This window comes from Struthio camelus, chromosome 2, assembly GCF_040807025.1.
Source record: "Struthio camelus isolate bStrCam1 chromosome 2, bStrCam1.hap1, whole genome shotgun sequence".
Lineage (NCBI taxonomy): Eukaryota > Metazoa > Chordata > Aves > Struthioniformes > Struthionidae > Struthio > Struthio camelus.
The window spans coordinates 100,697,769-100,716,110 of record NC_090943.1 but is presented as its reverse complement, the minus strand read 5'-3'; the positions used below and the strand labels follow the sequence as shown (position 1 = coordinate 100,716,110).

General features: G+C 40.1%; 1 protein-coding gene across 14 annotated transcripts in view; it reads left to right on the top strand.

The window, feature by feature from the left end:
- Positions 1-18,342, top strand: part of HIVEP1 (HIVEP zinc finger 1) — a 130,840-nt gene that overhangs the window by 65,211 nt on the left and 47,287 nt on the right. For all 14 annotated transcript variants that reach the window (XR_011139067.1, XM_068931848.1, XM_068931840.1 and 11 more), the window contains one exon: positions 9,714-9,767. Coding sequence is in view for 9 of the 14 variants with exons in the window: in XM_068931848.1 (XP_068787949.1) it covers positions 9,714-9,767 (54 nt within the window). In the remaining 5 variants the exon portion in view is untranslated. The remainder of the gene's footprint in view (positions 1-9,713; positions 9,768-18,342) is intronic.

The window sequence follows — 18,342 nt, the reverse complement described above, 5'->3', positions numbered from 1 at the left end:
CATAAGATCAAAGGACAGTAAACTAACTAGGAGGAGGGAACCTGTCTCAGTAGAGATGGTAGGAAAGTGTTCAGAGCAGCTATGTGAAGAAGATAGTGAACTAGAACGACTTGGAGTTGGCTTTAATATTTTATTTTAACTTTTAAACCTAATACTAGATTAGGTATAGAAAAAACGTAAAGCTGAAATTAAGCCTGGAACAGTGAATTGCCCAGAGGCTCTTAATTGTTAAGCAGATTTTAGTGATAGTAATCATCCTGTTCTAGGTATTTAGATAGAATTTGGCAGTCAGTGCAGCACAATGCTCTAGACATCAGCATAGCAATGCTGTAATTATTTTGCTAGACTGCTGATTAAAAACTATGCAAATATGCCTATCTGTGTTTATACTTTGTTACATAAATGAAATGGTGTGTACATGAATTAGCTCTTGTGTCACAGCTCATGTGTCTGAAGTAAACCTGGGAATGCCTTGCTTTGTGGAGCAAATGGAACAGTGACTGTCCTCCTTGAAAAGTGAAACTTGCACAGTGGCGTACACAGTGTGAAAACATGCCCAGCACAAGATACTGCTGAAGATATTTCACCTTAACTTCTGAATCTGTGTTTGACAGTTCCTGTAACTTTCCCCATAGGTGCTTTGCTTTACATTATTTTCTTCTGCCACTAGCACTGTAAGGTGATCATGCTCTAAAAATCCTCTTTTTTCCTCTGTGTGCTTAGTTTTTAATAAGTTTAAAAGCCTCATAATATAAATTCAAATAAAGTCAAACAATTGAATGTTTCATAATCATAAACTGATGGCACACAGATTGAGTTTAGTTTCATATGCAAATATAATTTATGCTGATACACCTTGTTAATCTCATCAGGAATCCTTGTCATGCTTAAGTAACATATATGTGATGGCAAGGATAAAGCTATTATATATACAATTTATGTACAGCCTCTATATTGAATGTGGTGTTGTGTATACAGTATAGCTGTTCGTTGCTGATATCAATTTCATCAGTAGATTACAAATGTATTTTGAAATATGCAAAGTTCAATTTTTCTTTCTTAAAATGAAGATTGATAAGAGGAGTGTTTTTATCTTCTATTTTTAGGGGGGTTATGTAAAGTAACCTGTCACGGAGTTTTCATTTTCAAAGGCAAATAACAGGTAGTATGATGAGCATTCAAAGTTGACATTAACATGAAAATGCATAAAATTTTTCTGAAAAACTGATCAGACGGGTCATTAGTCAAGGTTATAATGACTAGTGGAACATTTTAAGATGCTTTAAGTCTCATTTGAGATGTTTAAACCAAAAGTAGTTAGTAATAGTTCTTAAAATGATAACTGCTCCTGTGTCTTCCTACTAGTTGCTAAGAGTTTTAAGTTCACGTTTCCTTATTTTTAAGAGGTCTGCTGCCCTTTCTTACAGCTGCATGAGCAATCCTCAAACGCAGTAACATCTGACAAACAGAGATTTGGTCTGTTTTACCTTTCATTTATGATAGCTTGGGAACATGCATGCTGTCGGTTATCAAGCTCAGCCCATGTTGGTAACCCACAAAGCCATGGTGCTTGGATTCTCCAAGGCCCAGGCTGGAAAGGAGAAACCATGAAACAGATGGTATGCCAAAAGGTGTCAAGTTGCCACACTGCAAAATTAAAGCGAAGACATGGGGACGTTTTTTGCCACAGCTGATCTTTTCCTTTTAATCTTGGATAGTCCTCATTAAATTAGAAAAGTAAAATATTTGGGGACAGAAGAATGATTTTTTTTTAATTAAAGGTAGATTTAAATTTGAATGAGAAAATTGCCTTGTCATATAGGTGTTGTTAAATGTCTTTTGCTGCTGTTTGCCAACTTCACAGGCTTTAATTTTGCAGCAGGAAGGTAGTGGTGGGAATTTTAGACCATCAAAGGGATCCTCAGGGTAACTGGTTTACAGTTCTGCCAACTCTTACACCTACTCACCCAGAGATTAGCTCATTCTGCTGTAAGGACTCTTGCAACCATCGCTCCTTCCCGTCCCAGGCGCAGGATGTATTTTTTCGACACTGGCAAGTACCTCAGATTATAAGAAAAAAGAGAAAAGCTTCCTCCTTTGACATTCCCTTTTCTCTTTCCCTCTTCCTCCTCCCGTTGCCTGCCACTGGGTTCACTTCAGCACCGCTGCTCTGATGATAAAGCAACTCAACAGAAATGTGATGTTCACCTCAGTGCTTCGTTTGGCCCTAATTTGGCGCTCTCATTGCATTTCTGGTCTCTGCCTTTTTAGATCTTGCCAATGTGGGGAAGGGTGTGCTGAAGTAACATAATGAATTCCTTGTAGAGACAAGACTGGGTTTTTTTCTTTCTTTTTTTTTTTTTTTCATTTAATTAGCTACTTAAGGGAAGTCTTAGGATTCATCTCAGTTAGCTGCCGTTCATCAGGACCGTGGCATCCTTGTCAAAACTGGGATTTTAGCATGTTGTAAATAGCCCATAACATGTTGTAAAAACTGCAAAAGTGCAAGGCCAAACATTGCCGCCTCTTCACGCCTGGGTCCGGCTGCTCCTGCGTTCTCACCAACCCAACGCGGCAGATATCCCGCGTCACGCGTGGGCTGTGAATGGCCCGTTCAGGTTAAACCACCGTCCGCCGATGAAGGAAGAGCCAACAGGTCTCACCCTCTCCCCGGCCGCTGCTGCGCGAACCTGTGAGCCAGGGAAGCGGTCCAAGTTTGCGCAAGCTTCAGGCGGCTGCCCCTGCTGCCGGTGCCGCGAGGCTGGCTGTGCGGCAGGCATACCTGCCGCGGCAGGGAGGCTTCCCTCTGGGGGACGCTTCGAGCTGCTCCGGCTGCGCGGGGCTGGGGATTTGGGTCGCTCCGCGCTGCGTCGGAGCCCTTCTTCAGGCACGCTCTCGGTCCGCAGGGCTCACGTAGCTTTCTGCGTGCCCATCTCTCTTCCAAGTAAATGCTCGTGTGAATACAGCGCTGGGTTTTTCTAAGCGTGCTACTATTCTGGCGCTTTTAGAAATGCTTGCAGTAAAATGCAAAGCACTTTGTTACTGGTGTTTCAGCTTTATGGGATCCTACAGGCAGAAAACGCATGTGTATTTTGAACTTCCGTCTGTGTTTTCCTTAAACTACGTCTCCAGAAAAAAAACCCACCAACTATTCTATTTTCAGTAATACTTCCCAATGCATAGAGACTGATTGAGTTAATATACTTTAATTGCGGAATATTTTGTCACTGCGGTTTTCTTCTCTGCTAGTGGTATAGATGATCAATGCACGAAAAAGGTAATTAAAGTTATACCTTTCTTTGCCTGCACTGAAAAACATGCAAAGTGATTCTTTTAAATTATTTTTCAAATGTTTTCTGATGGAGTGAGATGAGGCAGAGCGTGTTTTTTAAAAAGCAGCAAGAAAAACTGTTGTTGTCTGAAGCTGTTTTGCTGGAGGTATTTTTAGGATGACTCAGGCATAAGGTCTGTTAGTTTCCTTGCCTTGAGCTGAAGGAAAGAAATGTTGACGTTTGCCTTCCAGCTGTTTTGGTTAAATATTCAATTATAAAAATCCAGCCTTTCAAAAGCAAAATAAGCTATCTTATTTTTAGAAATTTTGATAATAGTCCAGTCTCGACATCCACTGTGGTGTAATTCTGCTAATTCTCCAATTATCCACAGAGGAAACAAGGTACATGAGATAAAAAATGAAAATAAAATTTCTTTTCTTTTTAGAGCAGAAGTCTTGGGTCTTCATCAGGAAGCCAACAAATAAATAAAGGCCTCTTTACAGAGATGTAGACACATATGCAAATATGGACAATGAAAAATATTAGTGTTTGGACATTTTACTTAAGCTTAATGCACTTTTAACACCCCTGTCATGTATATTCTCCCAGTGGCTTATAAGCAGCTCTCCTCAATGACTGTTTCTCCATTCCTTGTATATGTTGTCACTCTGCAGGGTAAAATAGATGTCGTTAAGTACTGGTGAGTAACTACTGGTCTTTTTCCGACTTACCAAAGTGACTTACTCAGCAGGACCAGCTCATCTCATTACACCAGCGTGGAGACTCCTTTAGTGAGCGAAGAAGAGTCGTCTATTTTTTTTTTTTTTTTTTAACAAACAACCCCACCAATTGAAGGTTTCTTTTACTCCAGCTTAGATTGCTGTTAAAGTTAAGTTTCAGATGCTATAAACCTCACACTTTTCAGTATTGCCGCTTTCCTTGCTGACTTTAATTTTTTTAAACCTGGCCATACAAGGCTTTTAGAGTATTTATTTGTTAAATCTCTAATACATATAAAAATATTGATGTTTATATATGCTGACATATTGATGTTTCTAAAAAATGTAAATTTTTTTAACATTACATTTTATTTGTGTTGTAATGCAACACATTTAATTTTAACATTTTATTTGTGTTGTGTTGTAACGTATGTAATTGAAATCTGTGAGGTTATTTCTCTCTGTGCAGATCAAAAATAGGGAATGTAAACTTGGTGAAAATCCTGCTTTATTTTTTCATTAGAAATCTACCACACCACCACTTTGTCAAACTCAGACGATTGGAATCCATTAGATCAGCTTTCATGGTAGGAAGTGTGTAAAATAGCAAGCGTATTTTACTGTACAAAATCTCATTCCTTGTGTTCCTTAAAAGGACAGTAAAGTTATATATTTAAAAGAACAAAGAATTCGGTTATATTTGCACAAGCAGACATCTGCTGGAAGAGCTGTATTGGGCGATGGCATGAAGAGGCTTGATACCTGACCAAAAAAAAAAAAAAAAGAGCTATTCCTTTGCTGCAAGTGGCATAATAAAAACAAAATTCTGCTTGTTTGGATGAGCACGATCGTGAAGGAGGGATGACTTTCCTAAGGAAGTGCAAAGCATGGTTTTGTCAACAGGCCGTCATGTAGAAAAGAGTGCTTCCTCATGCTTTCTGTACTCGTCCTTCTTTGCTAGTTGCATTCATAGCTTAGGCACATGAATTGCAGTGCTGCACAGTTATTGCAAAAGCCTTGAAACGTCTTGCTACAAGAAAATGAACTTAATACAATCAATATCCCCCTACTGCTGCCCAAGCTGGCTGCTCAGTCAGCTAGAGGCTGTAGCTGGGTTCACTCTGTGCTGCAGCTTGTGGACTTCCTTGAGTTACATCCGTGCTTTTTCAAAAATATTTGCATTTCACAGTTGGTCACTGACCTCTTTTTTTTCTCCATTGTATCCATGTCATCTTGTTTTACTTGTAATAACTAACTACATGTGCGAGCGCGCGTGTGTATACACATACACACATAAGTTTATTATCGCTTTTGCTTTTTGATGGTATGCACCTACCTCAGATAACCGAGAGCTGCCTCCATGACTTATAACACTGCTATAACAGTTATGTTTTTATGGAGCAAACACGTTCTTCTCTGCATTAAACCTGTCCCTGTTCAATTTCCCCCCCGCTAGCAGGAAGCAATAGCTGGTAGTTAAGAGGCGGTGGGAAGAGCGGCTGGACGCTCGCTGCCGATGGCAGGGTAGGGTCAGCCATCGCGTGGGCGCGTGAGCGCACGGACAGTTGTAAGACTGCTCAAAACTCAGGAACGATTATTTGCAACTGTTACGAAAGGTTCCCAAATTAGGAGGACAGAGTTTCAAAGTCTGTGCTGGACAGGCCCCTACCTTAGAGGTTTGCGCTGATTGTTGGCTTGTTTAATCTCTCCTCTGCGCACACTGGAGCATATGACCAAATTCCTTTTTCGTTCTGGTTCCACTTTTTCCCCCCTAGTAAGCTCTCAGTGAGACGTGTCCCGTCTTAAATGAGAACGTATCTGTCACAGAGTTGTTATCTTCTGCTTGTAGATGTGTGCTATTTCAGAAGGCTGTTTCCTGCAAGCTGTGAGCGTTAGAATAGGTCTTACAGTGACCTAGTAGTCAAAATCTACACGATTCTGTAGTTTTATGCGAAATGAAGGGGGTACCTTATCAGAAATGCGTCAGGTATTTCCATTAGTTATATTGCTTTCTCTTATCCTGGTGGAGCTTAGTAACATTCCAGTAGTAAAGGAATGTCTCCTTTGTGAAATTCCAGATTAGACGATTTATTCAGTACTGTAGGTTTCAATCTGAAATAACACAAAATCCAAGTTAAGTGAGTAGTAGATCAGATAGTATTATTTGCTGTTGTTATTTTTGAATAATTATGGAATTTGCAATTTTCAGCTCGTACTGGGTTTTGTAGCTGATGTTTGTGTAAAAAAGTTTTCAAAGGATTGTACTGTTAGGGAATCTATAACATAATTATGAAAGAGTATGGTACATGAAGTCTAAAATTATTTACCTTATAATCTGTCATATAAGGCTAATTTAATGAAACAAAGGACAGAGGGAACCGATAACATGAAATAAATGTTATGTTATTTAGCAAGTTATTTGGGGGTCCATCTGGGAAGTTTCAAAAGACCAAAGGGAAGCTATATTTCAGTTTAACTTACGTGAGCAATTCAAAGTGAACGACTCACTCCTGCTCCACAGCGTTTTGGGATAACCCAGTTATTCCTTTAATTCTAAAAACATCTTTTGCATCTTTTTGTAAGATAGTCACTAATATAGTATCTGTAGTTGTAAAATGTATCAGTTTTTAAAGCAACTGCCACAGATTCAGTAATGTGATGTTAAAGGTAACTTAGGGTAATAATTAGAATAGGTAGCTGTCTGAGAAGGGTTATTACGAAGATGTAATTCTTCATGACATTTTTAGTAGGTACACCCATGTTAATACCCGTAACTCATTTACAGTCAAAGTCAGAAATCTCTCCTCAGGTCTCAGCAAAGATTTAATAACACAGTGCTGCAGCAAGAGCTTGGGAAGCATTACGATGCGTAATTAAAACTACGCACCGCTTGTCAAACATATGACCAAAGCACCTTTTATCATGCCTTATTCCCTTTGTCCAATTGTTTGCTAACTCTGTTCAGTAATCCACAATGGTGCTGTCAGTCGTCGCTAACAATAGTGAAATTTTAGTGGGTTCAGAATTCTTGAAACTGTTCTGCGCTGAGATACATCTGTATGTGTAAAGACATATATGGAATAGTTACATTTCATTGGGGAATGCATATCAGGAGATGCAGGAAATGTATGAGATTTTCTGGCTGTGCACCAAGCATATGTTTGCCTAGTTACTATTTCTATTATCTGTATTTCTTTGTTTAGCGTTGCAGCCTAACATACAAGTAGGTGGGAATTCCTGATAGGAACTCTTTTTTTTTTGAAAAAGGAGAGAGAATTCAGTTCAAGAGATAAAACACATAATCTTTCTGGCTATCTAATATAGCATGCTTTCAAAATAATTAATTTTCCTGGTTTTCCTAATGAATTTAATTTTTTTCTCTGTGAACTGTGATGATTGTGAATTTAAACACATGAATTTTTTTGTAGCAGTGATGGGAAATATCCAGTTAATTCTTTTAATGATGATGTTGCAATTGTTAGTGTACTTAAGTTTGAATCTTGATGATGAATCTTTTACATCCCCTCAAGAGAGAAACATTGTATCTTATGTGTTAGATGTGTTTCTAAGCGAAGGGGAAATGAGTTTGATAGCCAATCTACATTTTTGATTGCTTGTTGCTTTTTGGTAAGTCTTACAGCTTAGTTTACAGGGTTAATTCTTTGATGTGTATTTTTTCCTGTGTGTTCATGTAATTTATCAGCTATCATGAAACTATAAGTAGTGTATTCTATCACTTTTCTGTAAAGAAGTAATCTGGGAGAAAATAGATTGTTAAATACCTTTTTTTTTTTCCAATGAAGTTAGTGGTACATGTATAAAGAGATGTCTTTTTAATGTTTCCTTCTTTTTTTTTTGGTTGGGAATTGTCATTGTCAGCCTTTTTTCAATAATAACAAATTATGTATAGATAAAGACAACATTTGAGCTGTAGCTGAATACAGAAAGGTGTTAAATATCGTGTCTTCATTGTTTGAAGTAAGTCTAACCGGGTTGGTAAAGAGCAAAGGCTTGTTCTGGTTTGGAGTTGCGTGTGTTTGTGTTCAGCAGCAAGTAAATCAGTACAAAAGAAGCCGTATATAAAACTGGGTTAAGTATATATGTATGTCTCAATAACCTCAGGGGAAGAAGGAAGAAGTTTGGCTTTTAGAATTGTGGTGGTGGCCTGTCTCGTTAGCGGCTTCATTCACTCGAAATTTGAGAGCCTGCCCTGTAAACACACGGGTGAGCCCTTCTGTTGCATTCTGCAGGACTGCTTACAGCAGAGAAATTATTTAGTTTTCGTGTGAAAAGGCGGTATGGTGCTAGGTTTGAAAAGCAGAAGCATAAAACTAGAGCAAGCTGAATAGAACTTAATCTTTAAAACTCTGAGAAGGATTTATTTTAGGTTTTTTTTTTTTCCTAGTTCTGCTGAGAGAATTACTGGAAAACAATTTCAGGCTTTAACTGTGAACAAATGGTTCCAACATCCTTTAGTTTTATTAAGCTTATAAATATTAGAGAAGTCACATGAAACCACTGCTTTAAGATAAAGTCTATTGAAGAAAAGATCATTTTATAGGTGCCTTGCATTGTATAGGAATGGGGAATAAAACTCTGACAGAATAGCAGCCTCCACACTTTGAAAGGGAGAGATGAGGAGCTTGCAGAGCTATGCTCCTTCTTCCAAACGCGGCAGCCAGGAAGCCTTGATATTTCCCGAGTTGCGCCAACACAGTCAGAGAGTTTTAGGATAAATCCTATTACATTCCATTCTTTCAATTTAGTTTTCTAAATAACCACCACCTGGAAACTTTCAGAGGTGTTTAGGAAAATTATCACTTATACCTAAAAGCCACGTTCCAAGCTCAGATCTTGGTCTCTCAGGCCATAGTTTGAAGTGGAGCTCAGCCCGTGCTAGGGCTGCTGCTTTTTATCAACACCACCTCTTTTCCCAGAAGCCACTCAAAGGGCTGTTTATCTCCAGAAAGAAATGGAGCTCAAGGTTTTATTAGTTTCAATTGCCCTATTTCTTTCTTCTTCCTTTACACACACAGTTATCGAAGGAAGTTCACCCTTCCAGCGAGGTTTTCTGTGGAGCAGCGGCAGAAACACCGTTCCACTTCCCATGCTGATGTCTTCGGTGGCAGCAGGCTATTTGCTAAGAGCAGAGTTAGTAAAAAGACTCCTGGCCTCTTTTTGGTCCAGCTGCACTCGCACAATTTAGGGGTAGTTTCACAGAGGAATAAGCACAGGACTACTGCTCATCCCCCCCTGCTCCCATGTGGGAGCGCTGGCTCCATCAGTTTACGTATCAAATTCTGTTTGTTGTTCGTATTACCATATTGAATGCTGCATTGCCTCGTTCTAACAGCATCTTTCAAAAACGTATTAAAATACTCTGTGCATCAGTAGTACACAATAATACCTATTCCGAAGAGTCCCCTGACTGCATAAATTGTTATAGATGGCAAGAAACTACTATGGGATTAGCTGTTGACTGCAGATCCCATGCCAGTGTTTTTCTTTCTGCAGTTCCGTGTAATTTAACATGTCAATAGCATTGCAGGTAAAACATGATAAAATTTTATGTGGCAGTATTATTCATAATGTACTGCATATTTACGTATGAATGGTATTACTGCTGAATATAAACAGATTTTTCAAGATAGATTTCAGTAAATGACTTTCTGAAATCTTGCTTTTTCATATATATTTCAATAATGACTTCTTTTTCTTGCAGACAAAATTGAAGAAGCACAAAAACAACTTAATGGAACAGAAGACCAACAGAGAGGTAATAAACAAAAACAAAACAAAACAGAGAAAACACATTGTGATTCTACAGGCTGATCCGAAGCCTTGCTTCAACAGTGGAAAGACTCCACTGGGCTGAGCATTGGATGTGGCCCAGGCAGGGAATGTGTAGCTGCAGATCAGGTGCTGTGATCTGTAACACCCCGGTTTAGCTGAGAGACAAATGCTTTATTTTAACCACTTGAGTAGCTGCACTGACCTTGATGATACTGCTGAAGAGGCAGCGCTAGAGATATGCCTAAGTTATTGACTATAGTCTGTACTAACAGTTTGGTTCATAATATGATTTAGCGAATCATTAATAACCATGTTTGGTCTATGAGAAGCAATAGGTTATGATTTCTAACAGATGCTGAAAGGAGATTTATCATTTAGGTTATTTTAAGAAACAGATGACCTGTGACAGATTAAGTCTGTGTGGTAGAGCTTAGAAAGCTGGTGGAAAGTCGTTGTATTTCAAGGCTGGCTGACCGCTGTAGTACCACATTTCAATTCTTTATCTTGTTCTGGGCAGACGTTCACGTCTCCCCGGATAGTGAATTGTCCTTCTGACCTGTGACAGGTCTGTGAACAGCACTGTGAATTGTTGATGCTCCATCCTGGAACCAGAGTTTATTATCTTTTGATATAATGAATTTCAAAACTTTTTGAAGATTACAGAACCTAAGAAATAAGCGACTGGATCTCACCAGTAGGAGGTGATAGGGCATACTGTTTATGGACAGCACGTTAGGCTGGCCACTTTCTGCAGTTCGTTCCCCTTAACGCTCTCCACAGGCATTGCGTTAGGGATGTCTGCCTGCTCCCTTTGGTATCTGGATATTTAGGGACCTGTTGTCCATGAATTTGCCTAATCCTTTTCTTAACCTGCAAATATTGCCTGTGGCAGCAAATTGCAGAAGCTTACTACTAATCACATAAAACAATGCGTTCATTTATCTTTTTTTCTGATTTCCTACTGGTTTCTATAGGCGTCCCCCAGTTTAAGCACTGTGCAATTTGTTAAATAACCATTCTACATTCACCTTGTCCACCATGATTTTATAAACCTTGTCCATATCCGTCCTCAGCTTTCTTTTCTCCAGACTGAAGAGTCCCAGTCTTTTTAGTCTCTCTTTATACAGCAGATACTCCACCCTCTTAATCATTTCACTTACCCTTCTCTGTGCCTTGTGCAACTCCTCTGTGTCGTCCTTCAGATGCAGAGACCAGAATTGCATACGATAGTCAAGATATGGGCATGTCAGGGTTTTCTGTAGTGGCAAGATGACACTCACTATCTTGTTCTCATTGCCCTACTTAATAATATTCAGAGTTTTTTGGCTGTTTTGGCCACCACTGCACAATGAGCTGATGCTCTCAGAGAACTACTACTAATGGCTGAGAGGTCTCTTTCCTGAGTTCCACCTTCCTGGTTCAGCACCAGGTAAACGTGGTTTAGATTTCCTATTTTACTGTGGTATTTACTTGTTATTACCTCTGATAAAAGGAATACGTTTGCAAACATTATGAAGATGCTGAATGGCCCAGGCTGCCAATGTTTGTCAAGTACGCAGTCAGTTGGTAGGTGAAGAGACAGCAGAACTCAGGTTTTCCTGGTGCGTAGTCGTATTCAAGTAAGCTGTAGGCTTTTGCTGTGGGGGGAAAAAAACCACTCTTTTTTTTTTGGTTTTTGAAGGGAAGATTTGATACAAACTGGCTCCTAAAGGCACCAGGATTATGATGGGTCCTTATGTATTTGTGAAAGGTGTAAGGAAAAGAAAATAAGTGACCAAGTGGTAAAAGCAGTGCCTGAAGCGTTTGTAGAGACTTTTCAACAAGCCAGACCTCCTACTAAACATAGTTTTGACACGTTTTTGTTCAGTGGAGCATAGGTAAGTGGGTATTGTCATCCAAACATAAATGCGTGGTGTGTAAAGTATTACTGACTGCACTGTTGTTGATCTTGCAGAGGTAATATTGTTCTGGATTTTTTTCTGTGATGTGCATGCTCAGACTGAAGGTCAGCTAACCTGTCTCTCCAGCAGTTTGTTTTCAGCTGTGCCCCAGTAACTTCTTCATGATCCTGCACAAATGAACAAAACTACTCTAGTGTAAACTTATGATGTACTCTGAAAAGTATGAGACTGCAAATTTTTAAGTGATGGTAGTACTCAGCTTTGAAAAACTCAGTTGTCAGAAGGGCCATAGCTTAATTTTTGGCTTCTAATCTAAATTCCTATGGCTGGCAGTTGAAAAATAAATGTTTATATGTAAAGTTGGTATAGAAATAATGGAGGTAATAAGGCCACTCTTTTCTTTTTCAATGAGAAATGTCCTTTGCCAATTTTTAGTTTCGGTTCTTACATATCTGAATAGGTAGACTTCTTGGTAATATGAAGTAGAGAAAATTATTTATTTGACGCTTTAGAGTCTGAAGGCCTCTGAAAGATGGAAAATATACATATTGAGCTAAACAAGTAAACAAAAATGTATACATATTCACAAATTATTTTAAAGCCAATCCAATGTATATAGATTAACCTAAAGTGTGGTTATACACTTTATTCATTTCTTTTGTCTTTCAGTTCATATATATCACTGTAGATTTACTTATTTCCCATCTGAAATGAATAGGGAATATGATTTTGTGGAATTTATTACAAGTTAACCACTGTTCTGTCAGTACTGGAGCTCTCAGTGGTATAGCATATTTGTAGGGAGGAATTTTTCAGAAACTTACTCGTGGTGGGCTTTCTGCTGACTAGTGTGCACTGATCAGTGATGACTTTATACGTGTGTGGGATTGTAAGTAAAACTTAGTTGACTGCAAAAAGATATATTTAATATACCTTATTTTACCATGAGCAATAGTAATCCAGAACTGAAATAGGTCTCTATTAAACAGAATCACAGAATCACAGAATGGTTGAGGTTGGAAGGGACCTCTGGAGATCGTCTAGTCCAACCTCCCTGCTCAAGCAGGGTCCTCTAGAGCATATTGCCCAGGATCACATCCAGACGGGTTTTGAATATCTCCAGCGAAGGAGACTCCACTACCTCTCTGGGCAACCTGGTCCAATGCTCTGTCACCCTCACAGTGAAGAAGTTTTTTCTCAGGTTTAGGTGGAACTTCCTGTGGTTCAGTTTCTGCCCATTGCCTCTTGTCCTGTTGCTGGGCACCACGGAGAAGAGGCTGGCCTCATCCTCTTGACACTCCCCCTTCAGATACTTATACAGGTTGATGAGATCGCCTCTCAGTCTTCTCTTCTCCAGGCTGAACAGGCCCAGCTCTCGCAGCCTTTCTTCATAGGAGAGGTGCTCCAGTCCCCTCGTCATCTTTGTAGTCCTCCACTGGGCTCTCTCCAGTAGTGCCATGTCTCTCTTGTACCGGGGAGGCCAGGATTGGACACAGGACTCCAGGTGAGGCCTCACCTCCCTCGACCTGCTGGCAACACTCTGCCTAATGCAGCCCAGGATCCCATTGGCCTTCTTGGCCACAAGGGCACACTGCTGGCTTATGCTTAACTTGTTGTCCACCAGCACTCCCAGGTCGTTCTTTGCAGAGCTGCTTTCCAGCAGGTCTACCCCCAGCCTGTACTGGTGCATGGGATTATTCCTCCCTGCACTTGCCTTTGTTGAACTTCAGGAGGGTCCTCTCTGCCCAGCTCTCCAGCCTGTCCAGGTAAGGAGGAGGAGACAGTAAATGAGCAAACATAGTTTTCAAATTTACTGAATTCAGTTATTTAGTTATTTAGTATAAAGTTGCAACTGGGAAGACCTTTTTTTTTTTTTTTTTTTTTTTTTTGAGAGGAGGGAGTGTTAGTCTGCAAATACATTTAGGATGTGGATATACAAATGCCCTGTCACCTGAGACTGGAAACATTTTCCTCAGAGACCATGGTCACTTCCACCCTCCTTCCTGCTCAGTGAGTATGTGAGGTGGAGAACTCTTGGCTTCATTTCATTTTCTCTCAACTGCCCAGTTGCTGCTATGAATTTTCAGTTATCTTGGATAACATCTCCAAAGGCTATTTTACACCCTGCTGTAAGGGTTGTCACACACGCAAGGTATCCTTAGTGCCATAGTGCAAGTCTTGTTCCCGGTGAGTGCTCCATGTGGTGTTCTTTAAAACCTGGAAGGGATGGTGAGTTTAACTACAGGAAATTTCTCCTCGAGAAGGCAGTGAAAACTCTGATGTGGGAGCCAGTGGGTATCATGCGCTGGAAAGCTGTCAGCCAAATCTAACTACTTTGTCTTTCATCTGCCAATGTCCATCCTCCTAAGAAATCCATCCCAAGGACGTCTCTCTGTCTTCTCCCTTCCAGACTGATAAAGTCAAGTCCTCTCAGATCCTTGTGGTTACCGCAGAGGCTTCTGATTTGGTCATCCTCAGAACCAGTTCAGGCACTGAAGGCCAATATGAAGCTCTGTAAGCATATGTCATCTTCTTTATCCGTCGCACCAGTTCTTCTTTATCCATCACAGCAGCCTGGGTGCTAGCTACATGAGCTCCAGCAACCATCAGTACGTTCTTTAGGACCGATGGTACTAACTTGGATGTCTCCATACTTGGCACCAGCAATGCTTAGACTGTTACCTGAATCTTCATTGCTGCTTCTGAAACTGCTGTGAGGGAATTAAAGTTGGTAACAAACTCCAGCAACACCAAGATTTGCCATCTCTGCCAGTGTGGTTCTCTGTTTTTGGCAGCTGTGTTCCCCAGCACAGACAACAGAGTTTTTGGGGCAGTAGTTCAGATGGTTGTTATAGTGTTACTCTGGTTATCCTTCAGAGAAACACAGCAAGCGTCCCTTGTTCTAAAAGACCAGCACGGCCCTGACTGAGAAATCCCTTTCATCTTAGAAGTTGAATATGAGGTCCCATCTCACTATCCTGAGGCCCCCAATCGGATGGCCTCTTCATCATGACTGTCACTGTGCCTTCAGAAACTGTATCGAGTGGGTGGCAAATCCTCTACAGGGTCTTCTCAGTATGGCTGTAGAACCGCCACATGACCTAATGGATACTCTGCATTACGAACAGATCCTGGTGGCCCTCCATTGGGAGTGCTATTCTGGACTCAGCAGCTTCATTTTGGAAAACTGCTTCTTATCCCAGCCGAGAAAGCATCGGTGGTAAACAGCTAGATCACAGGGAACACTAGTTTCCTTACTCTGCCTCTCTGTGATAGTGATTGCTTTGTCTTCTGAGTTTAAGGACAAAGGTGGTTGGGATGGTCTGGGAACACATTTATGTTCCTCAGCCTCATTGCCGTTTAGACTTGCAGACTATCGTGGTTGTTTGTCAGGCATGAATTCATCCATCTGTATAAGCTATTGTTCTTGTTTGAATTTCGACTCGTGTTTTTTAAGTTTCTTCAGGATATATGAAGCCAGACAGACTTTGCCTGCTTTTTCAATAGGTAAAGTTTTGAACAGTTTGCTGACTGTCATTGCAAGCTGCAGGCAAAATAACAAATGCATCCTGACCCCAGACTTCCAGTCCCTCTAATGGCACACAGCCAGCCATCTGCCAGGCTCCTCTCCTTTCCCCTTCCAGAGTGATAAAGTCCTGAGCTCTTTGCAGGACTGTCAGGTGTCCCTCTAGCTGCCTATTTTCAATGTATTTTATTAGGGGTAATGCTTTGTATTATCCTGCTGCTTCAGCAGTCACAGCCAATTTTAATCAGCCAAAATATCAGAAGATTTACCTAGAGAATACCACCAGTTCTTCAACTGCTGTGCTCCATAGCATGGACCAGGATCCATGTTCTAGTGGTTAGAGCACTCCAGAAAAGATGTTTTCTAAATAGCAAAAAGGAATAAACTAGCAGTTAAGTTTCAGATCAGTGTGTTTGTTGGTCCTCTCCAGTTTATCAGTTCTGATAGAGTACTCGTTTTGGAGTACCTGAAGGCATCACGTCTTTCCTTAAGCTGTGTGAAGGTCTATTCAGCACCTGTTTGAGTATCATTTGCTTATCAACAAAGTTTCTGTACTTTCTTACTCCATCATTTCCAAATTCCTTAGAGCTGAAGGAGCACCATTTTTCATTTTTTTTACCTAGTACTGGACATACTGCACAGTGGGATTTGAACCTGATGTTGTGTGTTCTCCTGGATCCTCCCTTTCAGATCCTTAGCTTAGTTGTTCACTTCTTGGTCTGTGAAGGGAGATTTCTAAGTTGCTATCACTTCTTCCAGAAGCCGAAGCCCTTATGACAGATCTGTCTTGATGATAGAGTTCCTTTCCAGATGTACCGCAAGTTTCTCTCTAAGACAATATCTGAATTTCACGTAAATCTCTTGTTCTTCAATGAGTGTCATTATTTGCTGACAACCATCAAGACAGAACCAGTTAAAGCCCTAATTTGGACTCCAGAAGAGTCCAAGCAACTTCAGTAGCACTGTGAAAAATACCTTTATTTCCAGCATCTATCATGGGACTACCCAAAGCCACTGTCCACACTTTCAGTAGGTGTTAATCTGTCTCTGAAACCTTTAGAGTTGTTACAGCATTTTGTGGAGTGGTTCTGTAGTCACTTTTTGTATGCAGGACTATGAGACTCTCCATCTGCTGATTTATGTCACATGATAATTATATGGAACCACCTGTTGTGTGAATGTATGTTTGAGCTATCATGTACAGAAAGAATAAAGAAGGAAGGATTACTTATCAGCAATGAAAATTCTCTGACATGCAGAATTCACAAGCATGTATGTTCCCTTTACACCTACAGGCCTTCAAAGTAGTGTATTGCCATGGAGGAGAGACAACTAAATAGCATCAATTGCACTTCACCTTGTTTGCCCATCTCCTGTTTTTTTAATCAGAATATTATTTCTCCAGAAAATTGAATTGCACTGGAATTTGGGTGACAAATTTTGGCATTGTAAGTGGAAGCATGGGACTTCAACTCAGAAATGTAGGTTCTGTTACATATTCATTGTAGACATATTTTGTATCTTGTGAGTCCTTCCAAACTCTACCTTTTCACTGCTCTTCTTAAATGTGTACATGTTACTGACAAAATCATAGAGGGAGTTTCAACCTGCAGTATTATTAATATACCAGTGTTCTCTCTAGTTAATCAAAATGCTGCTTATGCATTACCTTAAAGATTGATGCCTTTTTAATGTTGCCGCGTCCCAGTTTACAGATGACTCTGCCCTGCCATCTGGCCCTGAAGGAGCAGGCAGATTCCTTCCTTTTCCTCCTCTCCCTGCAAGTACTCCTGACCCTCCTTCCTGCCTCTGCACCTCTCCCTGCCAAAAGGCAGGTGGGACCACTGCATGCCAGTAGTGTACTCCACATCGCGTTTCATCAGCTGTGGTCAATACTGTGCTCTTTCATCCCAATGTTCAAGAGAAATAGGAAACTGAATGAAGGCGGGGTGGATCAAAAACAAATCTGGAAGCGTACAGCTAAACAAATTAAAACATTTTGATTTACCAGTTTAGAGTGATCTTACCCTCTACAGGTGTTTCCCTGAATTTTTCATGTAGGTTTGCGAGTATGTGATCTGTCTGGATTCTTTGCTGCTTGTGGAATTCCTGTACTGTCATTAGCCCAAAATAGTTTCTTTACATTTTGTATTGGTAGGACACTGTACCTTATTTTTTGGACAAGAAAAAACAGAACCAAAGTTTCTTCTTCTTCTTCTTTTTTTTTTTTTTGTCTTTCTGTGCTTATCTTCAACAACCATATGGGCTAGAAATGTAGTTGCTCTAAATGGTAGTATATAATCTTCAAAAGTCACAAGCTACGTTAGTGTCCTTTTTGCTACTTAATGCTGGTGAGAGGATTAGCTAGCCTCTTTAATTTTTCTGTTGATGTACACCAGAGCTACCTACCTTATACTTTCCAAATGTTAGAAACTACAAGCTAGCAATGGTATTTCATGCGATTGTTGTGCATTTTCTTGATGTCTGATTTCATAAAGTGTTTGCACCTACATTAAAATATGTCAATGCGTGTGTGCAAGAGGTAATTTATTTAAACAGTTTTGTGTACATCAAACTGTAAGACTTTAAACCAAGACTGAATTATCCTTCTAAAGTATTTACTGCAGCTCAAACAGCAGTGATTGGCTTAATGCAGGAACTCTTGAAAGCTATTAGTATCTGTAGCTCACGTGATACAGAATCTCAGATTTTCGTGAGATCCCTTCTGTTCTTAAGGTCTCTAGTGTCTTCAGACTAAAGGAACGTTGAATGCTGCTGATAATAACAAATATGACTTGAAAAGTTCTTTCTGTCTTCAAGCACATTCGATGCATGGTTTTGCACTCATGAAGTACAATGAGAAAATTCCGCTGACTTCAATGGGAGCAGGAATAGTCTCTGATATCATTAATCCTTCTTTTTCATTGCTTTTATCTTCAATAGTTAAGTAAATCTGAATGTCTCCATTTCACCATTGGGGGGAAACTAATAGAAATGGAGTTCTTTACATGTCCTTTACTGCTCTGAGAAGCAGTATTAGACAGTATTAGTACTGGGCTTAACCCAAGGTGTTTTGTGGCTCCTGTGTTCCTCCTGGATTGTGAGTCCATGTCTGTATCTGCTATTCCTAT